General features: G+C 37.5%; 1 protein-coding gene across 1 annotated transcript in view; it reads right to left on the bottom strand.

The window, feature by feature from the left end:
* Positions 1 to 11,976, bottom strand: part of TXNRD3 (thioredoxin reductase 3) — a 34,861-nt gene that overhangs the window by 14,459 nt on the left and 8,426 nt on the right. The window contains exons 2-4 of the mRNA XM_015823564.1: positions 7,002 to 7,062; positions 3,877 to 3,986; positions 3,079 to 3,198 (exon numbers count right to left, since the gene is read on the bottom strand). Coding sequence (XP_015679050.1) covers positions 3,079 to 3,198; positions 3,877 to 3,986; positions 7,002 to 7,062 — 291 coding nt within the window. The remainder of the gene's footprint in view (positions 1 to 3,078; positions 3,199 to 3,876; positions 3,987 to 7,001; positions 7,063 to 11,976) is intronic.

Here is an 11,976-nt window from a genome sequence, read left to right as displayed (position 1 = left end):
CCCAACTTTTCCAGTTAAAATATAGAGTTTGGGCTATATCAGGGGTAGGCAACCCAAAACACTCAAAGAGCCACTTGGACACGTTTCCCACCAAAAACAAAACACTGGGAGCCGCAAAACCCTTTTGATATCTAAAATGAAGATAAGACTGCATATATCCTTTTTTACCTTTATGATATGTGTGTGTGTGTGTGTGTGTGTGTATGTTTGTGTGTGTATATATAAAATAAAGGTAAAAAAGGATATATGCAGTCTTATCTTCATTTTAGATGTCAAAAGGGTCTCTCTCTCTCTGTCCTTTCTTTCCTCTCTCTTTCTTTCCTCTTTCTCTCTTTCCTCTAACTTTCTCTTTCCTCTCTTTCTCTGTCTCTCTCTTTCCTTTCTCTTTCCTCTCTCAATCTTTTATCTCTTTCATTTTCTCTCTTTCCTCTCCCCCTTTCTTTCTCTTTCTCTTTCCTCTCCTCTCCCTTTCCTCTTTTTCTCTTTCCTCTCCCCCTCTTTCCTCTCCCTCTTTATCTCTTTCCTCTCTCTTCTTTCTTTCTCTTTCCTCTAACTTTCTCTCTTTTCTTTCTCTTCCTTTCTCTTTCCTCTAACTTTCTCTTTCCTCTCTTTCTCTTCTTTCTTTTCTCTTTCCCTCTTTCCTCTCTCTCTTCTCTTTCTTTCCTCTTTCTCTTTCCTCTCTCTCTCTTTCCTCTTTCTCTCTCTTCTCTTCTCTTTCTCTCTCTCCCTCCAGGTTAGGAGAGAGAGAGAGAGAATGAAAGGCAGACGGCGCCGAACGGGCGGGGAGGGGGAGCAGGACGGGAGGCAGCGGCTCCAGTGGTAGCAGCGGCGGCACGGCAGCGGCCACTGCAGCATCGTCGGGAGTCCACGCCGCCCCCAGCCTGGCCGCCGCGTCCTCAGCCGAATGGGCAGGGAGGGGGAGCAGGACGGGAGGCAGCGGCTCCCGGCCACCGCCCCATCGTGTCCTCAGCTGAATGGGCGGGGAGGGGGAGCAGGACGGGAGGCAGCGGCTCCCGGCCGCTGCCCCCATCGCGTCCTCAGCTTATATAAAGGAATAAAATAGAATACCCGTATTTTCCGGCGTATAAGACGACTGGGCGTATAAGATGACCCCCGACTTTTGAGAAGATTTTCAGGGTTTAGAAAGTCGTCTTATACGCTGGAAAATACAGTAGAACATTGTAAACAGCTTTCAGATTTGAGGGTTAACTTCTGGAAGATTGCTGAATCATCTGGAAGTTTTTAAGAACAGACTGGACGGCCATTTGTCTGAAATGGTATAGGGTTTCCTGCCTGAGCAGGGGGTTGGACTAGATGACCTCCAAGATCCCTCCCAACTTTATTATTATTATTATTATTGTTGTTGTTGTTGTTGTCATCATCATTATTATTATTATCTCTAGAATGGCTGGAACATTCTCAGAATAATAGATTTTGCACACATACTTAATTTTAAAGATTTTTAATCTTTATTTAATCCCTCTTAATTGTTTCACATTAACTTTTTTTTATATTAAGGCCTTTGCAAGCCACTTAGTTGCATATAAAGAACCCATTTATGAAATTAATTTATCCTCAACTGTATATATGAAACTTTCTCTCACATACATGTATTCATAAGAAAATGTATAGATATTCTTGACCCTGCTTCAAGCAAAAAAGAAAAATGGACATAAGATAATGGTGAGGAAGAAAAGAATGAACCTTAATTAGCATTACAAAAGGATTAAAATAACTAGGAATTGGGAAAAGGCCTATCGCTCCCAAATGGCTGGTGAGGCTAACTTTTTAAAGATATCCTAGGCAACTATGATGCTTTTTGCACTTCTTCTGTTCGTTTTCATCCTGATAGATATAAATCTTTATTTTCCCCCATGGCCTCCAAAAAATACAGAAAAGTATAAAGTGCCAATTTTTAAAAGAAAAGAAAATGCTTGTATTAGATGGAATAGATGAATTTATGCATGAAAAATACTGTATATACTGGAGCTTAGAAAGCGTAAGCCAGTCTTTGCAATATTATGAGCTATCAAGTCTGTGTTGACTCATAAGTGACTACATAGATTTTTTTTCCAGGATGATCTGTCCCAAATCTTGTCCTTTCAGTCTTCTGTCAGCCTACCCATGACCCATCACTGCTGTAGTTGAGTCCATCCACCTTGCTGCTACTCATTCTCTTTTTCTCATTTGTTTCACCTTTTCCAGCATTATATATTTCTCAAAAGAGGTGTTTACATTATAACAATTTGAATCTGGTCATTTGTGGGTTGACTGAGAGCTCTGGGTTTGATTTGTTCTATTATCTATTTTTTGTTTTCTTAGCTATTCATGGAAATCTCAGGAGTCCTCTCCAATATTAAATGTGGTCTCCTTGCTAAAATATAGGAGTGATTTGTCACTGCCCTCTCCTGAGCAATATGAAATGATTCCTCTGCCATGATCAGTAAAGTGATATTCTACCTCCAGCATCTTTTGATATCCCTGCTGCCCAATATAGGCAACTACTTGCTTTACCTGAGCAGATAGAATCTCCTTCACAATTTCCTTTACCTGAGCATACTTGCTCTTGGGATACATTTCTTGCACTCTGCACTCATCTTTCCAAGAACCCTCACTATCACCACAATGAAGTAGCACCACACTACTTGGGGCTTGGGAGGGAGATTTGGGGGTTGCCATATACAGGCCTAAATAGACATCTCTATTTAACTCTAAATAGTTAAAATTTTCATGATGAACAGGATTGTATAGTTCAATATCGAGATCACCAGGCCAAAAAAGGTCAATACATGAATATCTGTATCCACTTACAGCAAAGCCTGATGTGTAGTGACTAAGGTACATATCCCATAGTATTTGATGAAGTTTACATATAGGACTCTATGTAGGACTGCAGCTTCACTCTATCTCCCCAAAGGCTACCTTAATACTATGATGTAAGCAAACTAGTTTGCATATTGGTTCAACATCAATATGAAATATTGATCTGCCTGCCTGCCCCCCCTCTCTCTCTCATAACCAATAGGATGAATATGAATTTTAAAAAACTAAAACACAAAAGTAACATTGATGACATACCTTGGAACAAGCAAGTCCACCAGAACCACCACCAATAATAATTAGGTCATAATCATATGATTCCATCTCTTCACCCTTTCCATTCCCTAAAAGCTTCTGCAATGTACCATCGTGGTAAGCCTGCAATAAAAACATAGTTTATTAAAAAAAGGATGAATCTTTTATTAGTTTTCTTAAACGTCAAATGCATAACTCTTAGTTTATATCTAACAGGTTTCTTCCTTTTGGGGCTGGCTGTTTGATCCCATGAACATTTCTGGAAATGAAAGGGACTTTTACAATTTCCCCTTCAGAAGTCAGATGATCCTCTGGAAAAGTGAAGGCCTTAATATAAAAAGAACCCTGAAAATTGCCTTCATTCCCTTTCCATTCATATAAACTCTACTTGCTTCTATGAGTAGAAGGACACTAGATAAATCTCGATGCTGATCATCAACGTCTGTTAGCTAACAGAATACAACTAACCGGATTAGCAACCATACTGAATATCAATGCTTTCTTGAGCTTTAAGACATGATAAATACTACAAGTGGAAAATTCATTTTTAAGAAATTAATGTAATATATAGCTCTAGAGAACAACACAAAAAGCTATTAGGAAAAGCAGATACTACATTCTCAATTTTCAAAGAAAAAAGGATATGTTGTATGCACACATCCTATATACGTGTGCATGTTATTCTTTACAATAATTTATTTCAGTAATAACCAGAATTTGTGAAAGTAATCTATTGGGGAACTGCTTAAAAATGTGAGTCACAGTTATTTTCATACATAAGAGAAAGAAGTTGAAGATTACTTGAAAAGTTTGATCACATCCACCAATATGGTTTCCATTTATAAACACATTGGGGACAGTCCTTTGGCTCGTCAATTCTAGCAATACTTCCTGGATACTAGGTCCATCATCTAGAATTGATAAAGGGAAAATAAAGTTTATAATAGTAAAGTTCACTGATTTATTGTTCAGCATAAAGCACTACCACAGCCTGTAAAGATCCATTCAAGTAGTAAGACGTCTCTAATTAAAATATCCATGTCTACTGCAAAACAAGACCTGAAAGAATTAATAAAAATATTCATTCACTAACTGAAGACTTACTAATGCTCCATATAAAAGTACACATTAAAAGTTGGTTAATCTAAAATTGAAATATTTTGAATAATAATAATAATAATAATAATAATAATAATAATAATAATAATAATAATAATAATAATAATAATAATAATAATAAAGTTGGAAGGGACCTTCGAGGTCATCTAGTCCATAGAGTTAGTTATTCTCAATAATAGCTAGTAAAAACAAAACAGCTTCATTATCACTGATTCCCAAAACAATGTTAAAGGATTAGTATACAAATTCCATCCTTGATAACTGCCAAGCTCTCCAGATTTTTAAAACATAGTTTTGGGCCCTTGTAATTAAGGGGAAAAAAGGGGGAAGAAGGGAAAACTAGAATTAAATCATCACTCATTTTTACTTATAAGCATGCCTCTGGGCTCATAACAATTCATAGAAAATATAATTAGAAAGGAGTTATGAGTACTTATATGGTGTGCCTTTAAAATATAACTTTCTGAACTTGCTTTCAAAAAAACCCAGTTATGCCTAGTAACCCAAAAGGTTAAGAATCTTTAAGTCCCAATTTAAAACTGGCCTGATAAAATGAAGAATATATATAATTAATCAGATTTATTAAGGTTCAGATAAGGCAAAACACAATTAATATAAAATATAATTGAAACAAAATCTCTACCAAATCTTCAAGCTAAACAAGGAAGATAGGTGGAAAAGAAATTCAGACCGAATCACTTTCTTAAAAAATATTTTCTTGCACTACAAGTTTATTAGGAACTAGCTGTACCCGGCCACGCGTTGCTGTGGCTCAGTCTGGTAAAAGCGTGTGTTGCTATAAAAACACGCGCGTATTCGAATGCAATGTTGTCTCAAAATTTCAAAGCAATCGGTGAAGAACTTTCGGAGATTTAAGATTTTGAACAAACGACCATTTACATTTTTATTTATATAGATGAATAATTCCTATTTAATATTCCATCACTGGATTTATACAGTAAAGTTCTTTTTAGGAGTGAGTTGTTTTGAAACATACTGGTTTGGGTCAATACAACTAGAGTCAACCACTTTTTGGCTGCTAACTTAATAAAACAGAAATAAGCTAACAGATAAAAATCTGTTTTGCAGAATTCAAAATCTAGGAATGCAGAGATGTAGTTCAAAGGTTTCTGTACATCTTCCAACTTAGTTACCACATCCGGCAATTATACAGAAGACAAGAACTTGCTTGTCCTATCTGGCTGGTTTCTCAATTAATATATACAGTAACAGATACCAACAAACAAAAGATGAAGAGCTAAACAAGAGAAATACCATAAATATATTGCAACATAGGACAGAAATTTTAGCTGATGGAGAAAGTATTTCCTCAAAGTTGTTAGAGGAAGTATCAATTGTGAATATGTGCAGATTGCCCCACTATCTCTGGCTGCTTGCAGAATCATGAATGCAAGGTCATAAAAGGACACACCCAATATCCTAACCCACATAAGGTGTCTTAGGAAACCAACCAAAAGGGAACATTTTTAGCTACTTCTGCTTTCTTCCTTCTTATCTACAGTGAGCCAGCCTTAAAGGGCGAAGTCTTTATCTTACGTGTGTCAGCTTTGCTGGGTGAATTGCTTATATAATCAAAGAAGGTATAAAAATAAGGCTTTTCTGATATTTGGGGCTTTTTCTCTCTTTTAGAGAAGCCTGTCTTTGTTCAGCTGAATAAAAACGTAAAGCTTGAAGGAAACTTCTGGTTTCCTGTATTTTTTTTTATCAAGCAAAACCTCAGAACCTGCACAGCAAAGTGGGGTGGTTATTTTTCAGTCAAATCCTTATGGCAAGTGTATTATTTTATTTTACCCTGAAAATATATACAGGGAGAACTGTAAGTCAAACTGCAGTACAGTATATTTGAAAAACATTTTTAGATAATCTTTTATTCTTTCTTTTGGGGAGAAAAATGTGATAAAAATCTTTTGTTATATTGTGTACTCTATAACATATAAAAGAAACAAAGCAAAATCTTCAGTTTAGTCTGCTAAAAATAATAATTCTCATCAGAATAAGCCAGATCAATATAACTGAACAGATTAAGAATGGATATGATGTAAAGCATAAGTTATTGCATGCAAGACATATCCCTATGTACCTCATATTGAAAAACTTAATATGGAATCTAGTTCCCTTACAATTACATAGTGTTGCTAATAATTGAACTCTTTGAAAGTTAATTATATGCTATGGTTTTTCACCTTTTTACCTTGATGGACACACTTCAAATTTTGAGAACATAAGGGATGCTTCCATAAATCATTGGTACTCTTGAGAAAGAGACCTATCCATTCACAATAGTCACAAATGATGATTGGCTTACCAGTGTTTGATCCTCCACAGAATGTTCTCTATCATCCTTGCTAGTCTTTATCTTTATCATAAGTCTTTCCACATTGTCAAAGAAAACTATTACCTGCAACAACTTTTTTTTTTCCAGGGTCAGGCATTTTAGGAGTTAAAATGAGGCTGAAGTGTTGGCACAGATTTACAATATTCCAGTCCCAGTTGCTTAAAGGAACAGCAGGGAACCTGATAGGCACAAAATAATTGTCCACAGGTACCAATTGGAGGGACTCTAGTTTAGATTATTTTTTAACAAGTTATCAAGCAACATATACACTTTTTCTGAGAGGGAAGGGACCGTATAAATCCAGAGATGGAAGAAATTCACAAAAAGCTTCAGTATGAATTTTAAGAGCTATTTGTTCAAAACAAAGTCTTGAAAAGTTGTACCACTTTATTACATATTCTAGTTGGAGAAAATTTGAATTCTGTTTTGTAGAGATCGATATTATCCTTACCAATCTTGTCAAGTTCCAGAGCACTATATTCTACTCCCAGAGAATGAAAGAGATCTTTCACCTGTAAAAAATAAATTCTGATAAGGAATAGGAAAAATCATAAAACTAGTATTTCTGTTCCACTTAGAACAATGCTGCTTTAGATTAAACAAGCATTTAAAATAAACAAATTATTGCTTAGTAATGGTTGCCTACAAAAAAATGCTTAAAATATACTGTATATAGGGATGCCAGTTTTGATCTTTGTATATTTATTTTTTTGTACAAAAAATCATTAGCTTGTTTTTTAAATACACATAACCATTAGAAAGTGTGGGGAAAATGCTCACTTAAATAAGGAACCAAAGCATTTGGAAACAGATGGAACAAAGTATCTTTTATCCTCAGGTACAACTACGGTGATCACTGGGCTCTTGCCAGAAGAATGCGGAAGAGCCCTGAGTTACAGGCTATACACCTTCTAGAAATGATACATCTTACAAAAAATGATACATCTTACAAAAGCATGGTAAATTATATAAAAAAACCTTTACTACAGGAATGAGAGATCTGATAACAATATGGGGTGAGATAACAATATGGGGTGATAACAATATGAGCTAACTCACTTCTTCTAAGCTTGCATTCTGTTTTTCTAAGGAAACTCCAAATCCACCCGTTTTACTGATACTAGCAACTTCTAACACGAACAATGTCCTCTTTTTTTGTACCCACAGAATATTTGTCCCCCATTGCAGTTTAAGGCCACATTCAAACATAATATTCTGTTACATCATTTTCCAGTCATCTATATACTGCTAAAACTCTCTTGTCTGTTTGTAACCTGTAATTAATTCAAACTGTGCATCACAGCACAACAGTTTTTGAATCAAGGTATGTCAAATCTATGATCTTAAAGATTATGTACAAAAACAGGAAAACATTACTCCTTTGTAATTGAAATTCCAAGGATCTTCACCCCAGGTTGTGCAAAGTTGTGGCATCATCATAGCTGTGGTCACATGATTGTGATTTCCAACACTCCCTGCCAGTTTCCAATAAGCAAAATCAATGAGGAATTGGACTAAGAGTAGAAACTACTATGTGGGAGAACGGCATGTTAGCCAAGTGCGGATTTCTAGAGGGACAAGAGAATTAAGGGGAAAAGAATATTGTGGATGTTCTAGCTGTGGGAGTTTGCCACTAAGTTCTAATTAAAGTCCTTGGTTAATTCTAAAATGAAATTAGTAATTACTTTACACATAGCAACAGCTTATTGAAGATATTACACAACTATTCCAGATAAAAAGATAGCTAATCTCAGAATGGTAGAGCAATTTGGCCATAAAACAATTTGCTACATTCCATCCTCCTCTGAACTCGAAAGGTGAAATTGAAGTTCCATATGACATAGCTACATGTCACTTGTATCATTATCTGAAGCAAGCAATCTCAAAGAATTGGATGTGCCTCATATAAAAGAACTGACTGGTTGACAAGAATATTTTTGCATGCTGTCTTTTGTCTGATCAATCCAAAGATTAAGTAAAGTTCTGCAAATTTTAAAGAAATAATTGTTTTAGGTAAAACAGAAATTAAAAGCTTTCGTTGTTTCAATGTGTAAAATACCTTAATGGTAAAATATATTAAAACAGAAAACCTATGTTGTCAAGCTATAGATTTGCTTTTACATCTATGACCACTTCAGAAATAAGCAATACAGGAGGTCCTTGGGATACAACCAGCAATTGTTTAAAGTTACGGTGACGGTGGCACTGAATAATAATTGCCCATGTTCCACAGTACCTATCTGCCCATAGCTCTCATTCACTAGCCTGCTTTTCTGGACCCCCACCTCTTCCCACATCACAGCCATATGTGGTCCTCACTTAACAACCTGCATGGTACTGAGGTTACAATAGCAACTGGGAATGCCATCACTAAGCAATGCAGTCATGTGACATCGTGCAATTCAGGTTCCAATTTCTGTGGTAGCCTAAGGGCTAACTATAGGCAGCAATTTGACACTTGAAAATATTGAAAGCTTTGAGAGATGCAGAAAATTAAATCTGCAATTTAAATTACCAGAAATAACGTATATTGAATACAAGCACAACCAATAACAGACAGAAAATGAGCACACAACCCCTTATTTAAAAAAATTCTTTAAACTAGGACTAAATGTGTTATTAGGTACTCTGAAGGTATGGAATGAGAATAAATTAACTGATGCTTGGTGTTTATGTAGTGAACCTTATTTACCACCTCCGTTTTCAGAGTGCCATTTACTGTGTAAAATGTGTCTGCTTTAAACTCTTAAACATTTCTTAAACTTACAGCCTTAGGGTAGCAGCTCTTTTAATTTACATTAATTGCTAATATGACTTTTTTCTTTCTTGTACAGATAATCTCCAAAGGTCTAGTGGGGTAATAGCAATTCCTTCTGCTAATATGACCAAGAGTTTTAACTGTTTTTTTTTTGGGGGGGGGAGTAGAACCCAATGGTTTTAATGTAGTTTAAAGAATAATTTAAAATAATTTAACTTTTTAAACATTTTATTCATCCAAGTATAAATTTTTCAGCTACTCACTGATGAAACCATCATGTAAACACAAATATGAGACGTCAAATAACTAGCACTGAACCTAGTGACGCTTAAAAGTTACAAGATAACAACTGCACATGCTGTTGCACTGAAAATGGCTAGTAGGTTGGCGTATGGATCAAAATGATTCAAGGAACATCAGAAAGTGTATGAGTTAACTTCTTTTTAAAAAGCTGCAGGTAATTCTCGACTTACAGCTATTCTTTCAACTGCTTGAAATCCCAACTGTATTGAAAAAAGGGACTTACAACCAGTCCTTAAACTCACGGCTGTTTCAGCACCCCTGGGTCCCGTGATCAAAATTTGGGTGCTTAGCAGCCACCTGCACTTACCTATCACAGGGGCACTTCAACTTCTCCCGCCTGTCTATCTTTCTCCCATCTCTGCTCTTTGGTCACTCTGCACTCTACCTGGTGAGGTGGCAAGCAGACCTAGAAGTATACAACAGCTTGCCACATCCTGGGAAGCCACAGTCATCCCACCTCAGTCCCAGCTCTCTGAGAACTATGTTGCCCTGCGCTCCGCCACCCCACCTGACCTTTTCTATCTTCTTGCTCCTGCTGCTGGCAAGGCATGCTAAGGCGGCCCGTTGGATGAAGCTGGCAAAGGCAAGCCCCTTTGTGCAAAGGTGGAAAAAGAAAGCCCCCCTCGCAAACAGTTTCTCCATCAAGCACTTTTTACACATGGTTCCAACTGGTTTTGCCCAATGGGAAAGCACTGGGAATTGGCACAGGTCGTTAAGCCTGGAAAAAAATTCAGCTGCTTTGAACACTGGATTAAGCTCACATATGCACATATTCCAAAGCACTTGTTCAGAATCATCTCTGAAACATGCATAGCCCTAAAGGTCAGTTATATATTGTAGTTGCTTCTTTTTTCTTCAGACGTCTTAAGGTGATAACAAGTATATGAAGCTTAATACCAAACTGCAGTACAACACAGCCAACAAGCTGACATTCAGCAGTAACGGCAGCAATAAATAAAAATCTATAACAAGTTAATTCATAAATTATTTCACTTAAAATATATTATGGTACCCAAAACTATATTTTCTTAGAAATCGCAGGATGCGAATTTAAAACTGCCTTGGAATTCCAAATACACACACATACACACACACACACCTATTTGTCAGAACATGCACAAATTTATTGCCCGGAGATAACCCAGGAGTGAACCCAGGAATAAAGGCTTCCCTTTATACAAATGCTCTTAAAAAGACACAAACCCTGCTGAGTCATTCTCATCATTACATTTTACATTACATAAGCTGGTTAGCTGTTAAATCAATACCTTGACACTCCTCCCAATTAAAGCTAAACAGCTGTTAACCCAAATGCTTTTATATACTATTGATTCTTGCCTGCATTTAAAGGCTTAGTTAACCTATTGGCTATATTATTGTTAGTGGAACAATGCTGTAACTTTTTCAGTTTATCCTTTACAGCCTCCCTAACATTACAATATTTTATGTCTACATGTTTGCTTCTGCTTCCAATATGTTCTCCTATTGCCATCTTTATACATGCAACATTGTCCTTAAATATTGGCACAGCTTCTTCTAACTCAGTGTTTAAATATGCAGTGGTAATATCGAAATGATATATGGTATGACTAAGTGCAGCTGCTAAAGCCAATGCTAATGAACATTTTGTCTCCGTGTAAATCCTTGCGTAACTAACCGTGCCTTATACGGCAGTTCATTATTGTGAAAAAACTTCTTTTTATATACCCATTTATACCCCACGGCCTTTTGTCCTTCTGGTAATCTCATAAGGGTAAACTCCTGATGCACAATCATAGACTCCATTTCTCTATCCATAGCCTCCTTCCATTTATTCTGTTCTACTTTAGGCATTGACATCATCTCTTGGTAATTATGGGGTTCATATCTTACACCAGGGGTGTCAAACTGCCAACCCATGGGCCGGACACATCATGCGGAAGCCGCGCCCACCCCATTGCTAGGAATGGCAAAACAGTCCCGATACGTTGCATGATGTCATGTGACGTCATGAGTTTGACATGTCTGTCTCGCACTATACGCTCTAACCCAGTGGTGGCGAACCTATGGCACGGGTGCCAGAGGTGGCACTCGGAGCCCTCTCTGTGGGCACACGTGCCGTTGCCCCAGCCTTGCCTCCCCCCACGACCCCCTCCTATCCAGCAGCCCCCCTGAAGGAGTCGCCCTCGAGTGTGGCCCACATGGAGTAGTGCCGCCAAGGACATGGCAGCCAGGCAGCGTAGACAAGACTCTGCCCTCACACCTCATCATGCAGTTGATGCTGCAGGGCAGGGGCAGAGGGTGTGGCCGCCATGGCGTTGCTGGGCTGCCTGGACGATCTGCAACGGGCCGTGGAGGCGGTGAGTGGTCCTGTGGGCAGGGGGGG

The sequence above is a fragment of the Protobothrops mucrosquamatus genome, unplaced genomic scaffold (assembly GCF_001527695.2).
Source record: "Protobothrops mucrosquamatus isolate PMUCROS unplaced genomic scaffold, P.Mucros_1.0 scaffold1913, whole genome shotgun sequence".
In the NCBI taxonomy this organism is placed as follows: domain Eukaryota; kingdom Metazoa; phylum Chordata; class Lepidosauria; order Squamata; family Viperidae; genus Protobothrops; species Protobothrops mucrosquamatus.
The sequence above is the reverse complement of the archived record's forward strand: the minus strand, read 5'-3'. Positions and strand labels throughout refer to the sequence as shown.